The following is an 18693-nucleotide window of genomic DNA, read 5'->3' on the forward strand; positions in this document are numbered from 1 at the left end:
TCTTGGAATGACAAAATAGCAGATTAGTTAATTAATCTCAGTTTTATTTGCCATTCCCTTTTGTTTTGCTTTTAATTTTGCTATCTCTCACGCACTGAACAGATTTGATTCTATGATTTGGTTTAATGGGTCTGAGTTTGTGATGATACTGACTACCATTACATAAGCTTTTTGGTTGTTTTATTTTTCTTGGTTATTTTGAGAATGCTTTGAGATACTCATACTTTAATTTGGTTTTCCTTGAGTTTATGTTGTGTTTTATTGCGTATAATTAGGTGGTTGAAAGAAGGATTGAGTTTATGTGTAATATTGGTTATTATTTGAAAATTTATGTACACTGCAGTACTCCATTGTTATTGACTTGTGAAGTTTTTGAACTCCATTGAAATGTAACCCTCTATTTATGTTATCATGATTGGTGTGGACATTTGCTTCCTTGCATTTCTCTGTCTACTACCACTGCCGATGACTCCTTGAATTCATCCTCTTGCCCCCTTCCCCATCTTGAAATCTTGTTGGTGTTCCATCTGTCTTCATACCATCAAACCCAAACAATGATTCATCCACATCACCCATAACAGTACCTTCATAAGGAGTTGATGTACATGAACTTACCCTGAACAAAATTTCTGAAAGTGAGAGCCAAGTCCTAAAAAATATATATTTGTCCTAAAAAATAACAGCATTTTTGTTATAACTTTATTCCACAGAATATGACTGTCTGTTACAAGAGGAACTATATGGTACATTGCTCCTGATTTGATATAAAAAAACCTTGGATTTAGAGCTTGACAATGTTAGTGAAAGTCAGGCTGTTAATTGGAGCATTGATGATCTGCAATTGCCACCTAGTCCTTGTAAAATTATTGATAAAATGTATGAATGGCTCTGTATTTTCATTGATCAAATGAAAGTATAAATACACAATTGGAATAAAAAAACTTTCTAATTCTAGGCTTTGATGTTTTGACGATATCACAAGGTCAAAAGAATAGACAAAGTCCCTGATTATGGTGTATAATACAGTAACAGAAAAGTCCAAACAGAAGATTTGCATTGGTTCTTTCTTTTTTCTTTAAAAGAGTAGTTTTTAGGATTTATTCTACAACACTTCAAGGTTCTTACTCTTTTTTTTCCTGCTTTTCCCTGCCAAGTCTGCAGAATTCAATCTGATGTCTTCTATATTTTTTCATCTGAATCAGTATAATGTACAACTTGTTCTTGTTTTATCAAATTCTGTTTGGTTTTTGTTGTTCATTTTGTTGAAAAAAAAAATAGAAGTTAAAAAATTTTCTCACGAAAAAATTTTCTTATGTTGCAACAATCTGTCTTTCTATTTTTAAGTACCAAAAAATGAAAGTAAAATTATCTTATTTGTATAATATTTTTAATAAAATAAAATAAAATGGATACAAACATGTCCTTAGTTTGTGTCTAGATTGCTAAAACAAATTCCATTATTGTTATGGGGCAAAAATACTAATTTTGGATCTCCAATTCATAAGACAAATAAAATCTTTGAATTAAAAAAATAAAAAAAAAAATCAACAGACCATTTTGAAGTTCTAATCATATAGCACACATTCAATGGAAATCTAATATGTGTTGAATTTGTTAACAGAATTGATAAAGAAATTTGCCAACTTCTTTGTAGCTCAAAGATTAGACATTAACCAAATCAAACTGTTGTAAATATATTCTAGTATTTTAATAAAACTAGAAGAGAGAGTCACCATTATATTTTTAATAAAGATTAACTGAACACAAGTAGTATTCATGATGGTGCTTAGATGATATCTACTGACATCAATTTGACTAAAAACACTTCTTCTATATCTATTTTAGCATCAGATATAGTGTTATTAAAAGTTATAAATGTGATGAACCCAAATGCCATATTGTCCAAATATAATCAATGGACAGAAAAATATAAGCGATGTAGATTAAAGGAACATATAAAGCACAACAACAAGAAAGAAAAAAGTAATAAGAAATAGAAAAACCCCGATTTCTTACAAAATCATCATTCTTCACCTTGGTCCTGATAGAAAAGATGGCAATCTGAGTTGTTGTTCCCAACTCTACCTCTCTTCTTATTGCCATTGCTATTGGATTATGGATGGCGTAGTCTAGGTCGCCTTCCACATCCACGGTGCCTTCTAAGACTTTAACCACAACCGACATGGAAGGCCTCCTTGTGTAATCACTATGCAGACACCAAATTGCAACCCTCATCATCTCCACTTCCGACTTGTGCAATTGCATATCCTCACTTCACAACCATATCCTCCAATTGATCCTCCTCGCTTTTTCATGAAAATTGGAAGTAAATGCTTGAATTCCTCACCGTGACCTATCTAAATTTTTCCTACCACATATTACTTCCATGACTACAATGCCAAAGCTATAAACATCTACCTTCTCCGTGATTCTTGAAATTTGAACCACTCAGGAGCCAAATACCCAGGAGTTCCTCTCATTGTGGTCACTACATGGCTTTGATCCCTATCAATCAACTTAGACAAGCCAAAATCGGATATCTTTGCATGAAGGCCAGCATCCAGTATTATGTTTTGGGGTTTAATATCCAAATGAACTATTCTCTGTCTGCAATCTTCATGGAGATAGGCCAGCCCTTTTGCTATGTCTAGAACAATGGTCCTTCTTGTTTGCCAATCTAGAGGAGGTCTCTCGGGCCCTTTATGAAAAATCCATTTGTCCAGTGACCCATTACACATGAACTCATACACCAAGAGCCTATGCAATTTTTCTGCACGGAAGTATATATATATATATATATATATATATATATATGCTTTTCATAACCTATAAGGTCATGCCAATGTATTTGGTCAGTACAAATTGGCAATTAATGAATGGCTCAAGTTTTGCCAAAATATCTTCTCATTAGACTTGTGTAGATGATGTTAGATTCTGATTTTATAGTGACAGTTGTAATGGGGAAGCCCACTTCAGGTTTGGGGGCTCCTAAGTTTTGGAGCATTAAATATGTGCAATCAAATGTTTAATCTCCAGTTGGCTTGAGATGACTTGTTAGATAAAGTACATGTTAAGTAGGCATCAAAGCACTCATTAAGTGAATTTATACTGTTTTAATGTATTAATCAAGTAAACTGATTTATTATTATTTAAAAATATATTTTTTTTTTCTATCTTCTTCATTGATTATTCTTAATTACCCAAACAAAATTCCTAGAAAATATATATTTGTCAACTAAACAAAAGTTAGGTTCATTGGCACATACAATTACATTAGGCTTAAAAAAAAATAAAGTCTAAATATTCCAAAGATGTGCAGTGCTACTGCCACAATAGAAAACTTTATTGTTTTACATTTCACTCTATTAGACTTAATATTAATTAAAAAAAAAAACTAAGCTGAAAATGGCACCCATTTGTGTAAAAAAGAGCAATATTAACCAAAAAAAAAAAAACCAATACCCCAATACAATGCATAAATAAAACCCATCTTTTAGCCAATGGAATATTGGGAACTAGAAGGAAAACCAGGGCCATTGAACACAAATCCAAATTATATTGGATTAAACATTAAGAAAATAAAAAGAAAAAAAAACAAAATGAATGTCAGCTAATATATATTTTGTTTTTCCACACACACACACACACATATATATATAGTTTTCCTATAATTAAAATAAAAGAAAGAATTATTGTCTTTTTAATCTTTTTAATTTATTGTCTTACTCTTTTTAATCTTGAGCAAGCCTTCTGAATTTATTCTATCTTATTATAATTGCTACTATTTTCTTAGATGTTTCTATATATAACTAAACATTGTTAACAAATCCTCTATGACTTTTGCTAAATAATATAACTAGACATTGCTACTATCTTATTATAATTTGTTGCAAGAAAATCTTATGCTAAAAGGATAGGCTGAATTTCCTTGGTTTATTTCTCTATATATTTGTGTGAATTCGGTACAATGTCTCCCTTTGTTCTTCGGGTGCATATTTCATATTTTGCACTTGAAGAACTATAGGGAGATGCTGCCGGATTTTGTACAAATAAATTGATAAACATTATTTGTTATATTTGATAGAGTAAATGCACATCTGAATGGGCTAGGTTCGTACCTTTTCAATTAAAAAATTCTACATATAAGCACTTTTACAAACCCTTAAATTTTTGTGACCATATTTTAATATGCACAGAACATGGATCCGGCAAGGAGTTGGATGTATGCTAGGAAGCTACAAGATGGACAACTGAACCCAGAGTTTGTTAAAGGATTGGAAGCATTTATCAAATTTGCTTGTAGTAAGCCAGAATTTATGGATGCGAGTAAAATCAGATGTCCATGTAAAAAGTGCATAAATCGAAAATATCTAAATGTGGATGATGTCACATTACATCTTATGAGGTGGGGGTTTAGACCAAATTATCATGAATGGACTACACATGGTGAATCACCAATTCCATCAATGATTGCCGCTGAAGTGACACTTCCAAGTGCAGAACTTTTTCAGAGTGATAATAATATGTACCATAATTTAGTGTTTGATGCTGCCGGTCCCCAATTTCAAAATATGGGTTCAGATGCTCCTTCTCCAGATATTGCATTTGAGAATATGGAAGAACCACCCAATCTAAATGCACAAAAATTTTATGACATGCTAAATGCAGCTGAAGAGGAATTGTGGCCTGGTTGTGAAAGACATTCACAATTATCAGCTGTAGCTCGTATGTTAAATATTAAGTCAGAGCATCATTTGTCTGAGAAATGCTACGATGCAATTGTGAATTTCATTAGTGAAATATTACCCGATGATAATCAATTTATTGACAGTTTCTATAAGACAAAGAAGCTTATACGTGGGTTAGGTCAACCAGTTGAGAAAATTGATTGTTGCAAGCTTGGTTGCATGATTTATTGGGGGGAAGATATCAATTTAACAGAATGCAAATTTTGTGGGCAGACAAGATACAAGTCTCAATGTGGGACAGAGAAGGAAAGAGTACCATGTAAGAAAATGTATTATTTTCCTCTGACACCAAGGCTTCAAAGACTTTATGCTTCTGAGGCAACAGCTGCACACATGCGATGGCATGATGAGCATAACATGGAAGATGATGTCATGTGTCATCCATCTGATTCTGAGGCATGGAAGCACTTTAACCGTACCCATTCACTGCTTGCAAGTGAAAGTCGAAATGTTAGACTGGGTCTGTGTACTGATGGTTTTCAACCATTTGGACAGTTAGGACAACAATACTCGTGTTGGCCAGTAATAATTACACCTTACAACTTGCCTCCTGGTATGTGTATGAAAGAGCCTTATTTGTTTTTATCAGTAATAATACCTGGATCGCAAAATCCCAAGCAATGATTAGATGTTTATTTGCAACCACTAATTGCTGAATTAACTCAATTGTGGGAAGTGGGGGTGCAGACATATGATGTATCTAAGAAGCAAAATTTCCAAATGAGGGTTGCTTTGATGTGGACAATTAGTGATTTTCCTGCATATTCAATGCTCTCCGGGTGGAGCACTGCAGGGAGATTAGCATGTCCATACTGCATGGATCACTTAGATGCATTTTCACTTAGTCATGGAGGGAAAATTAGTTGGTTTGACAATCATCGTAAGTTTCTTCCAGATAACCATCCATTTAGACGGAACAGGGTAAATTTCCTTAAAGGAAAAGTATGCATATCTGAGTCTCCTCCAATTTTAAGTAGTGAAGACACTTTTTTGCAAATAGAAGATTTAGGACTGAGGAGAGTAATAGACAGTGATGGTGAAGCGGTTAATTCAATCATAGCTAGAAACACTGGTTGGCGAAAAAAGAGCATATTTTGGGATTTACCATATTGGTCTTCTAATCTCATACGTCATAATTTAGATGTCATGCATATTGAGAAAAATGTCTTTGAGAATACATTCAATACAGTGATGAATATAGAAGGAAAAACGAAGGATAATGCAAAAGCCAGGGAAGATGTGGCACATTTATGTCGTAGAAAAGAATTGGAGAGAAATTTGCAAACGGGTAAATATCCAAAGGCATGTTATGTTCTTGATAAACAGCAGAAGCAGGTTTTATGTGAGTGGGTGAAAAACCTTAAGTTTCCAGATGGTTATGTGTCTAACATGGGAAGGTGTGTTGATATGCATAAGTACAAGCTTTTTGGCATGAAAAGTCATGATTGTCATGTATTTATGCAGAGGTTATTACCCATTGCATTTCGTGAGCTCCTTCCAAATACAGTTTGGCAAGCATTGACTGAGTTGAGCTTTTTTTTCAAACATCTTACTTCTACAAATATTAAGGTTCAAGATATGAAGCGTCTGGAATTAGAAATTCCCATTATTATTTGCAAATTAGAGCGCATATTTCCTCCTGCCTTCTTTGACTCAATGGAGCATCTTCCCATCCATTTGCCATATGAAGCAAAAATTGCAGGCCCAGTACAATATCGATGGATGTATCCTTTTGAGAGGTAATAGATACTTTTTATTTTTCTTTCAATGTTGTGAAATGCATCGAAGACTTTTTATAAGCCACTTCCATAATATGTTTTCAATTTTCAGATTTCTACGCCATTTGAAGCAAAATGTAAAGAATAAAGCAAAAGTAGAAGGTTCAATATGTAATGCATACTTAGTTGAAGAAGCATCTAATTTTTGTGCTCATTATTTTGAACCTCATGTATTAACACGGGATCAACAAGTACCCCGTAATGATGATGGTGGGGATGATGCTAATATCGAAGGTAATTTATTAATCTTCAACTATCCCGGTCGACCATATGGCAGAGCAAAAACGAAAGTGTTGGCTGATGATGAATATAAGGCTGCTCAAATATATGTCCTCCTAAATTGCCCTGAAATTGACACATATGTCAAGTAAGTTTATCGAATACCTAAAATTTAAGTTAAATCTACTGAAATCATTGTGAATTTTCCTTTCCCTTTGCAAGATTCACCTAACTTAATTGTATTTGTAGTTTGTTCTTGACTGAGTTGCGACAGACATCCCACAATATTAGTGATGCAGAAATTAATGAAGCATTAGAAAACAAATTTGCATATTGGTTCAAATCTTATGTAAGTATCGATTTATCTAACTAATTTAATTTCCAAGTTTCAAATAGTGTAGTATGTAATAATAATGATTTCAATTCTCTTCAACTTATCAGGCAAGGCATTCAAACATTGAGAACAAATTCATTAAGGATTTAGCGGAGGGGCCATTGAGAAGTGTGAAATCATATCCTATGTATTTCATAAATGGTTATAGATTTCACACAAGCAGTCATGGTGCTAATCGATCTACGATGAATAGCGGATTTTGCATTAGGGGTTCAACATACGATGACAACTCTAATGATTACTATGGAATCTTGAAAGAAGTAGTTCAAATAGAGTATCCTGCATTACCAATAAAGAGAACTATTCTTTTCAAGTGTGAATGGTTTGATCTAACTCCGGATGTCGGTATTAAGGTTCACAAACAGTATAACATTGTGGATATCAATCTTCGAAAAAGATTAAATAAATATGAACCGTTCATACTTGCTTCGCAAGCTGAACAAGTGGTTTACCTCCCTTATCCTAGCTTGAGACGAGACAAGGCTGACTGGCATGCAGTGTGTAAAGTCAAGCCTAGGTCCATTGTTATCATGCCTCAGACAAACTTAACGGAGCAAATGTCTGATCAAGCATTTCAAGATGAGGCAGTTGAGGTGTTTCAAATTGATACACAAGTAGAAGGTGAACAAATTGGACCCCTAAATGATCCAAGTGGTGAACCACTAGAGCTTATAGCTGCTGAAGAAGAGGAACTACTGGATGAGACAAATCTAGATTTTACAACAGAAAGTGATGAAGAAGATGAAGAAGAACTTCATGAATATGATGATGATATTGAATAAATTATATTGTAACAGATAGTGAAATTGTAGATGTACAAATTTATGAAATATGTTACTTTTTGCAGATATCATTTGTCATTTTGTTGAATTACAAACATTTGAAAAGTAATGTTCAATTTAATTGTAACTTATATTTGTTATATTATTATTCAATGCACTTTAATGTAGATCTTTATATTATAATACCGTTGATGTCTATTATGTTACAATTTAACTTTATGAATTACCTGTGAAAAGGAGATGTGTATAGTAAATGTGTAGGCCAGGATGCCTTTTTTTTTTTTGTAGGTTGTGTTGTTGAAATTTTGGAAAAGTACAATTTTGGGGAAGTTCTATTAGATTTTCGATAGAAATAATTTAATTTTTATTGCAAATTAACTTTTGTTATCATGTTTATTTAATTCATAGATATGGTTTGGAGCAGACACAAAGCATATGCTTCTCATGATGTTAACACAGGAACACTTGTGCCATCTGAAGGAGGTGAGCCTTCGACACCTCAATCACAGCATTCGGTGCAGTTTAATGTGCGAATGGCTGGTCAGGAGCCTACACCAGTGGCCAGCCAAGAGATTGCACCAGAAACATTACAGGAGTCTGCAGCTGTTAGCTCACAAGACTCTCGTCCATCAATTGAAATAGAGATTGATTCTTTAGGGCGAAGGCGACTAGAACTTCGTAGTGGAAAGTGCGTTAAATAATTATTTTATTTATTTTATTAAGGATATGCAATGCAAATGTACTATTTACTAAAAGCATATTCTATTTGTTCAGGTTATCAGATGGTTCTAGGTGTGCTCGTGTGATCACAAATACTTTTAAGCAGCGTATTGACTCTAATGGTGTCAACTGGAAGGCTATATCGCAAGAGACAAAAGATTTTTATTGGGAAGAATTTAAGGTGACATCATTTTTTCTCTTATGTTGTTTCATATTTCAATATACTTGAATCATTAAAAATATATATTCTTTTTTTTTTCAGAAAAAATATTTTTGGGATTCTTCTAATGAAGCAGTGATAAAGGATGCTTGGAGATTAAAGGCAGCTGAACGCTATAAGGACATGATGACAGATTTGAAAAATTCTAGGAAAAAGCCCTCATATATTTCTACAGAAACTTGGGAAAATTTTGAGCAGTATTGGAATGAACCCAAAGTCATTCGGCGGTCAGAACTATATTCTAGAAATCGCCGCGGTGCTGTAAATGCTCTTGGACCATCTACTCACACAGGGGGATCCATAACATATATTGAATGGTCAGATAAATTGGTAATTTTCATAGAAACAGATCACAAGTTTATTATTATATCACAATTTAAACTTAGTTGAAAAATATATATATATATACACACACACACACATTAATTATGAGGACATAGGCATATATGATTGTTGATAGAAATATGATGAAATTGTCATGAAATTGTCATGAAAAATTTTGTGGGTTGTTGTGTGATTGAATTATGAGATTTTTGTTGATTTTTGACAGGGTAAGATGTCAAAATATAGGGGAAACTCTATTCGTTTTTATTTTAATTCATAATAATTACTGTGTGATTGAATTATGATAATTTTATTAATTTATATCAAGGTAAAATGTCAAAATATAGAGAAAATTCTATCCGTTTTTATTTTAATTTCATAATAAATTTCAATAATTTATTATATATATATATATATATATATATATACATACAATAATAGTTTATGAAAACTATTTATCTGTTGTTTAGGGAAAAGAATTGGGTCGAAAGCCAACTCCGACTGAGTTGTTTGTCCATACTCACACCCGAAAGCATGACAAGGAGACTTTTGTGGATCAAAAATCTAAGGAGATACATGTACAATATACTTTTATTTATTTCACCTCAATTATTTTTTTATTATACTATATGATGAATGAATTATAATTGGTTTTAATTTTTTTTTTTATTACACAGGATGCTATAGTAGCTAGGAGGGAGGAGCTAACACAAATCACACCCGACAACATCGATGAGAACCAACTTTACTTAGATGTTGTCGGAGGCGGCGAGAAGAGACGAAAAATGTATGGTCTTGGATCTGAATCATCTACCTTTTACCCTTCAATTGGAGCATCTTCGAGTCAGGCGTTTTCATCAAGCTCTAGTCAAAATGCTGCCTTACAACAACAAATAAAACAGTTGGAGAAACAACTTGAGAATGAGAGGCAAGCTATGACAGATCGTATGGACCAACTGAAATTGCAAATGGAGTTGCAAATGGAGACAAATATAGAACGTATGAGAAGCTCTATGATGGAAGAGGTGATGAGACTAGTACGAGGTCTACCAACACCTTCATCTCCATAAAATTGTGGATTTTAAATTTTATATTTGACTTATTTGGATTTTAGTATGTTTTATTTACATATATAGATTTTATATTTAATTTGATACATTTAGTAATTATTTTTATTGTTGAATATTATTATTATTATTATTATTATTATTATTGGAATGAACCCAAAGTCATTCGGCGGTCAGAACTATATTCTAGAAATCGCCGCGGTGCTGTAAATGCTCCTGGACCATCTACTCACACAGGGGGATCCATAACATATATTGAATGGTCAGATAAATTGGTAATTTTCATAGAAATAGATCACAAGTTTATTATTATATCACAATTTAAACTTAGTTGAAAAAAATATATATATATACACACACACACACACATTAATTATGAGGACATAGGCATATATGATTGTTGATAGAAATATGATGAAATTGTCATGAAAAATTTTGTGGGTTGTTGTGTGATTGAATTATGAGATTTTTGTTGATTTTTGACAGGGTAAGATGTCAAAATAAAGGGGAAACTCTGTCCGTTTTTATTTTAATTCATAATAATTACTGTGTGATTGAATTATGATAATTTTATTAATTTATATCAAGGTAAAATGTCAAAATATAGAGAAAATTCTATCCGTTTTTATTTTAATTTCATAATAAATTTCAATAATTTATTTTATATATATATATATATATATATATATATATATATATACATACAATAATAGTTTATGAAAACTATTTATCTGTTGTTTAGGGAAAAGAATTGGGTCGAAAGCCAACTCCGACTGAGTTGTTTGTCCATACTCACACCCAAAAGCATGACAAGGAGACTTTTGTGGATCAAAAATCTAAGGAGATACATGTACAATAAACTTTTATTTATTTCACCTCAATTATTTTTTTATTATACTATATGATGAATGAATTATAATTGGTTTTAATTTTTTTTTTATTACACAGGATGCTATAGTAGCTAGGAGGGAGGAGCTAACACAAATCACACCCGACAACATCGATGAGAACCAACTTTACTTAGATGTTGTCAGAGGCGGCGAGAAGAGATGAAAAATGTATGGTCTTGGATCTGAATCATCTACCTTTTACCCTTCAATTGGAGCATCTTCGAGTCGGGCGTTTTCATCAAGCTCTAGTCAAAATGCTGCCTTACAACAACGAATAAAAGAGTTGGAGAAACAACTTGAGAATGAGAGGCAAGCTATGACAGATCGTATGGACCAACTGAAATTGCAAATGGAGTTGCAAATGGAGACAAATATGGAACGTATGAGAAGCTCTATGATGGAAGAGGTGATGAGACTAGTACGAGGTCTACCAACACCTTCATCTCCATAAAATTGTGGATTTTAAATTTTATATTTGACTTATTTGGATTTTAGTTTGTTTTATTTACATATATAGATTTTATATTTAATTTGATACATTTAGTAATTATTTTTATTGTTGAATATTATTATTATTATTATTATTATTATTATTATTATTATTATTATTATTATTATTATTATTATTATTATTATTATTATTGGAATGAACCCAAAGTCATTCGGCGGTCAGAACTATATTCTAGAAATCGCTGCGGTGCTGTAAATGCTCCTAGACCATCTACTCACACAGGGGGATCCATAACATATATTGAATGGTCAGATAAATTGGTAATTTTCATAGAAACAGATCACAAGTTTATTATTATATCACAATTTAAACTTAGTTGAAAAATATATATATATACACACACACACACACACATTAATTATGAGGACATAGGCATATATGATTGTTGATAGAAATATGATGAAATTGTGATGAAATTGTCATGAAAAATTTTGTGGGTTGTTGTGTGATTGAATTATGAGATTTTTGTTAATTTTTTACAGGGTAAGATGTCAAAATATAGGGGAAACTCTGTCTGTTTTTATTTTAATTCATAATAATTACTGTGTGATTGAATTATGATAATTTTATTAATTTATATCAAGGTAAAATGTCAAAATATAGAGAAAATTCTATCCGTTTTTATTTTAATTTCATAATAAATTTCAATAATTTTATATATATATATATATATATATATATATATATATATATATATATATATATATATACATACAATAATAGTTTATGAAAACTATTTATCTGTTGTTTAGGGAAAAGAATTGGGTCGAAAGCCAACTCCGACTGAGTTGTTTGTCCATAATCACACCCGAAAGCATGACAAGGAGACTTTTGTGGATCAAAAATCTAAGGAGATACATGTACAATATACTTTTATTTATTTTACCTCAATTATTTTTTTATTATACTATATGATGAATGAATTATAATTGGTTTTAATTTTTTTTTTTATTACACAGGATGCTATAGTAGCTAGGAGGGAGGAGCTAACACAAATCACATCCGACAACATCGATGAGAACCAACTTTACTTAGATGTTGTTGGAGGCAGCGAGAAGAGACGAAAAATGTATGGTCTTGGATCTGAATCATCTACCTTTTACCCTTCAATTGGAGCATCTTTGAGTCGGGCGTTTTCATCAAGCTCTAGTCAAAATGCTGCCCTACAACAATGAATAAAAGAGTTGGAGAAACAACTTGAGAATGAGAGGCAAGCTATGACAGATCGTATGGACCAACTGAAATTGCAAATGGAGTTGCAAATGGAGACAAATATGGAACGTATGAGAAGCTCTATGATGGAAGAGGTGATGAGACTAGTACGAGGTCTACCAACACCTTCATCTCCATAAAATTGTGGATTTTAAATTATATATTTGACTTATTTGGATTTTCGTATGTTTTATTTACATATATAGATTTTATATTTAATTTGATACATTTAGTAATTATTTTTATTGTTGAATATTATTATTATTATTATTATTATTATTATTATTATTGGAATGAACCCAAAGTCATTCGGCGGTCAGAACTATATTCTAGAAATCGCCGCGGTGCTATAAATGCTCCTGGACCATCTACTCACACAGGGGGATCCATAACATATATTGAATGGTCAGATAAATTGGTAATTTTCATAGAAACAGATCACAAGTTTATTATTATATCACAATTTAAACTTAGTTGAAAAATATATATATATATATACACACACACACACACATTAATTATGAGGACATAGGCATATATGATTGTTGATAGAAATATGATGAAATTGTCATGAAATTGTCATGAAAAATTTTGTGGGTTGTTGTGTGATTGAATTATGAGATTTTTGTTGATTTTTGACAGGGTAAGATGTCAAAATATAGGGGAAACTCTGTCCGTTTTTATTTTAATTCATAATAATTACTGTGTGATTGAATTATGATAATTTTATTAATTTATATCAAGGTAAAATGTCAAAATATAGAGAAAATTCTATCCGTTTTTATTTTAATTTCATAATAAATTTCAATAATTTATTATATATATATATATATATATATATATACATACAATAATAGTTTATGAAAACTATTTATCTGTTGTTTAGGGAAAAGAATTGGGTCGAAAGCCAACTCCGACTGAGTTGTTTGTCCATACTCACACCCGAAAGCATGACAAGGAGACTTTTGTGGATCAAAAATCTAAGGAGATACATGTACAATATACTTTTATTTATTTCACCTCAATTATTTTTTTATTATACTATATGATGAATGAATTATAATTGGTTTTAATTTTTTTTTTATTACACAGGATGCTATAGTAGCTAGGAGGGAGGAGCTAACACAAATCACACCCGACAACATCGATGAGAACCAACTTTACTTAGATGTTGTCGGAGGCGGCGAGAAGAGACGAAAAATGTATGGTCTTGGATCTGAATCATCTACCTTTTACCCTTCAATTGGAGCATCTTCGAGTCAGGCGTTTTCATCAAGCTCTAGTCAAAATGCTGCCTTACAACAACAAATAAAACAGTTGGAGAAACAACTTGAGAATGAGAGGCAAGCTATGACAGATCGTATGGACCAACTGAAATTGCAAATGGAGTTGCAAATGGAGACAAATATAGAACGTATGAGAAGCTCTATGATGGAAGAGGTGATGAGACTAGTACGAGGTCTACCAACACCTTCATCTCCATAAAATTGTGGATTTTAAATTTTATATTTGACTTATTTGGATTTTAGTATGTTTTATTTACATATATAGATTTTATATTTAATTTGATACATTTAGTAATTATTTTTATTGTTGAATATTATTATTATTATTATTATTATTATTATTATTATTATTATTATTATTATTATTATTAACTTTCAAATTAATTATAAAAAATTTTAAAATTTAAAAGTTAGAAAAAGTATAAAAAATAATAAGTAATTAATATGCATAAAAATAATGTATAAAATTAAGCCATTGTCCCTTTTATAGGTAAATAAAATTTAAATAATTAAAAATATTACTGACTAAATTTAAGTTAGCAAATAGTAGGTAATTCTCATTCCTTACTGACCAAATTTTGCATAGTATCGACTATATAATTCATAGGTAAAAGCCGACTCATATTTACATATTACCGACTATAATTTTAGTAGGTAATTATCGACTACATTTTAGTTGGTAAATAGTAGTTAACTTTAATTATACTATAAAGTTTGGCAATAAAATTACCGACTACATCTTGCGTATTACTGACTATAATTTTAGTAGGTAATTATCGACTAAATAATTGTAGGCAAAAAGTAGCTAACTCTCTTTCTATAATAAGGTTTGGCGACAAAATTACCGACTAAACTCTATATGTTACCGACTATATATTTAGTAGGTAATTACCGACTAAATTTTAGTAGGTAATTACCGACTAAATGTTAGTAGGCAAAAAGTAGCTAATTCCTTTCCGACCTTATGGCTTGGCGACAAAATTACCGACTAAATGTTTCATATTACCGACAATATAGTTAGTAGGTAATTACCGACAACAATAATTAGTCGGTAATTGCTAGCGACAATCAATTACTGTTAATCTAAAAGTTAGTCGGTAATTAGTCGGTAATTGAAATTACCTACTAAATATGATGATATTTAGTCGGTAAATTTAGTAGCTATTTTTTTAATTTCTTGTAGTGGTATATATTATACTAATTCTTTAAGAAATACTAAAATACAATTTCAAGACTTTTGATAATGAAAATGAATATGCTAAATAAAATAAAATTATAGTTTTTTCTTTTTTAAATTGTAAATTTGCTTATATTATATTGATTTAATATTTTTAATATAAATTTTTTGAATATTATTCATATAAAATCAATATAGAAAACAAAAGGTGAAAGTAAAATGGACATCATTAATTATTATAAAAGGTAATTATTATTCTAATATTTTTATTTTTATTATTTAAATTCAATTATTACTTATTTCTTTTTAATTTATTTGATTTTATTACTATTTAGATTGAAGCAATAATTTTTTAATCTTATAATCATATAAGAAAAATTAATAGAAAATTATATGAAAATAAATTAAATCACGTGTAACAGGTATAAATAACATGTATAACACGTTCAAAAAACTAGTATATATAAATGTATGAAGAACAAACGGGAACATTGAAATTTTTAAAAATACCCATAATAATTTAGTGTTGTGACAATAAGGACTAAATTTAATTTGTTATGTAATTTAAAATTAATTATAATAATAAATAACTAAATTTAATTGATTATATAATTTAAAATTAATAATTAATTAATTAATTAAATTTAATTAGCTATTGAAAACTAAAATTAATTTTAAAATGGGTAGGATTCTCTTTATATTATTTATTATATTAAAGAAATTAAAAAACTTAATTAAACTATAAAATCATTGAACAAAAAAGTTCTTTTTTTGCTGAAGATGAAATCATTGAAAATAAAAAAACTCTTGTTGTACTAAATTCATTTTAAATTTATTAATAATTTTTTTAAATTAATTTATTATAAAATTAATTTAAATACTTTTATCTCTTTATAGATAAATTATATTTTTTAAAAAATAATAAATTATAGAAAATAAATATTATATTTAAATTTAAAATTCTTAACTATATTTATATTTAACTTTTTTTCCTTTAAGTTTCAATTAGAAATCTAAAGAAAAAAAGTTTCAATAGGAAATTTATTAATTTTTTTAAGAAATATATATATATATATATATATATATATATATATATATATATATATATATATACTTTTTTTTTTCTTTAAGTTTCAATTAGAAATCTAAAGAAAAAAAGTTTCAATAGGAAATTTATTAATTTTTTTCCTATTGAAACTTTTTTTCTTTAGATTTCTAATTGAAACTGAAACTTAAAGAAAAAAAAGTTATATATATATATATATATATAGATGAAACAAATAAACATGCAAATGTCAATATAGAGATTCATTTAGTTGCCAATGTTTATTAGATGCTTATAAATTTCTAATTTTTTTAAAAAAAATTTTATACTTATGCCATTAATAGTTATTTATTATGAAATCACGGGTTATCACTTTGTGCTGTTCTGTATGAAATGCTTGTGCGGTACCCACCTATGTTGTTCAGGTGATCCTATGTCAACCTGTAGAAAGATAGAATAATGCATTACTAAGTTATTTATTGTTTATAATACTTAGTCTTGTGATATTTTATTTAATTTGTGCAAATTTGCACCCACTTTGAGTGATTTTTACATTTTATATAACACCTTCTCTTTAATTTATGCACCTTAATCATATATATTTTAATATTAAAATAAATTATATCTAAATTATTTCTTTGTTTTTATCGGAAAGTACTTGATTGTTATGATTAGATAGAAACTAAAAATAATTGTCCTTAATGCACTATAGACAAATCATGTTAGAGTCAATTTTATTTTTTTACTTTGTTTGGAAACTAGAATATTACAATAATTCAATTTAATTATTTTTTTAGTCAATTAAATATAACGGATGAAAAAAATTAATTCATTTTAACTTTAAAAAAATTTCATTTTAAAAGAAATAAAAAATCATGTAAAAAATAACATGATTGTGTGAAAATTAAATTGAATTCTTTTTTTACAAATAATTTTTTTCAAACGAAACTTAATAAATTTCTTATATTATATATTTAATGTAAAACTATAAAATTTATGAAACAAGCTAGGATAATAAAAAAAAAATCAATTCTCAAATTAAGGAGAAACTAATTTTTAAGAAAATAGAGAAAAAACTTCTTAAATTGGGGGAGCAAGTAATTCTTTAGAAAATAAAGAAATAAATTTATAAAATATTTTATGATTTATTAGTTAATTAGTATAAAACTTTTCTAAAATTGCATTTAAAAAATTAAATCATGAATATGAACAATAAGAACAACATACAATGCACATTATAAAAAAAAAACTAATAAAATTATAAAAAAACAAAATATTAACGCAATAAATCATAGCAATCATAATAAATATTTGCATTATAAACAAATAAGTTTATTTTTTTTTATTTCTTCTTCTCCTTATATTCAAATTTAATAACCTTTAAATGCTTTTAGCTTTCTGCATATGATATTTAAAAAAAAAAAAAGTTTGTTAAGAACACACTTTTAAAAATTGTAATCCAATTTAAGCAAGAGAAAACTTAACTGAATAAGTGAGAGCAATAATTTTTTCGTATACTTCTTCTTCTTTTAAATTTTCATTCCACTATCTCAAGAGTGGAGAATGATTATATATATTAAAGTTAAAGTATAAAAATGGTCCCATAAAATTAAGTCATTTAACTTATTAATGCACTTAAAAATTTAACATATGTCATATTTTATAATTCACATAGATTAATAATTTATTAAATAATATCCACTTGGCATAAATATCGATTACCTTAATTTAATTTATATCCTTTAATTTCAAAATTTAAATTTTCATTTTCCTTTTTTGTTTTTATTCATTTTACTTCTTTCAAAGTTGTAATATTTTCATTTTTACTTTTATTTTATCCTTTGATTAATATACATGAACTAATTTAAAATATAATGCAAATTATTTATCAAAATTTAAAAGTTAAAATTAAATTATATTTATATCAGTTACTTATTAAATAATTTATTTATTAATACTAAAAAAATAAATTTATTTCTCATTTCTTTTAAATATTGAGTATATGACTTATTAAAATATCTCACTTTTTTATCTGCTCATAGCAATAATAATTTAATTGTTTGATATTTTTTAAATTTACATAATTATATTTTAATTATTTATTATGTTTTATTTTTCAAATTCATTATGTTTATAATAATAAATTGGTTTTCAAATTTTTTTGTTATGTACATAATTATAGACTATACTTAAAAAATAAACATTCTTATAAAAAATATAGAGTTTGAAAATTAAAATACTAGAATGAAAAGATATGTCATTAACTATATAATTTTTCAGTGATTTATATAAAAAAAATAAATATTATTTTAAAAAAATA

The 18693-nt window shown here is 28.8% G+C and overlaps 3 protein-coding genes and 1 pseudogene across 3 annotated transcripts; 3 read left to right on the forward strand and 1 right to left on the reverse strand.

Moving 5' to 3' along the window:
• Positions 1–453: 453 nt before the first annotated feature.
• Positions 454–3490, reverse strand: LOC110665228 (G-type lectin S-receptor-like serine/threonine-protein kinase SD2-5; annotated as a pseudogene).
• A 709-nt stretch (positions 3491–4199) lies between these two features.
• On the forward strand, positions 4200–5372 carry LOC131177905 (uncharacterized). The gene has a single exon (XM_058143078.1). It carries the CDS (start codon positions 4200–4202, stop codon positions 5370–5372), a length of 1173 nt encoding a protein of 390 aa, XP_057999061.1.
• A 96-nt stretch (positions 5373–5468) lies between these two features.
• LOC110665227 (uncharacterized) lies at positions 5469–7921 on the forward strand. Its single transcript, XM_058143079.1, has 4 exons — positions 5469–6487; positions 6579–6893; positions 6995–7094; positions 7187–7921. The coding sequence occupies exons 1-4, from the start codon at positions 5469–5471 to the stop codon at positions 7919–7921; spliced, it is 2169 nt and encodes a 722-aa protein (XP_057999062.1).
• A 4949-nt stretch (positions 7922–12870) lies between these two features.
• Positions 12871–14350, forward strand: LOC110648240 (uncharacterized). Its single transcript, XM_058143080.1, has 3 exons — positions 12871–12960; positions 13752–13859; positions 13958–14350. The coding sequence occupies exons 1-3, from the start codon at positions 12871–12873 to the stop codon at positions 14348–14350; spliced, it is 591 nt and encodes a 196-aa protein (XP_057999063.1).
• Positions 14351–18693: the final 4343 nt, after the last annotated feature.

This window comes from Hevea brasiliensis, chromosome 2, assembly GCF_030052815.1.
Source record: "Hevea brasiliensis isolate MT/VB/25A 57/8 chromosome 2, ASM3005281v1, whole genome shotgun sequence".
NCBI lineage: Eukaryota > Viridiplantae > Streptophyta > Magnoliopsida > Malpighiales > Euphorbiaceae > Hevea > Hevea brasiliensis.

Coding starts and splice junctions, on each gene's coding strand:
- LOC131177905 (XM_058143078.1), top strand. CDS start 4,200: ATGGATCCGGCAAGGAGTTGGATGTATGCTAGGAAGCTACAAGATGGA.
- LOC110665227 (XM_058143079.1), top strand. CDS start 5,469: ATGAGGGTTGCTTTGATGTGGACAATTAGTGATTTTCCTGCATATTCA. Junction 6,894..6,994: donor GAAATTGACACATATGTCAA/GTAAGTTTATCG, acceptor TTGTATTTGTAG/TTTGTTCTTGACTGAGTTGC. Junction 7,095..7,186: donor CATATTGGTTCAAATCTTAT/GTAAGTATCGAT, acceptor TCAACTTATCAG/GCAAGGCATTCAAACATTGA.
- LOC110648240 (XM_058143080.1), top strand. CDS start 12,871: ATGACAGATCGTATGGACCAACTGAAATTGCAAATGGAGTTGCAAATG. Junction 12,961..13,751: donor GAAGCTCTATGATGGAAGAG/GTGATGAGACTA, acceptor TCTGTTGTTTAG/GGAAAAGAATTGGGTCGAAA. Junction 13,860..13,957: donor AAAAATCTAAGGAGATACAT/GTACAATATACT, acceptor TTTATTACACAG/GATGCTATAGTAGCTAGGAG.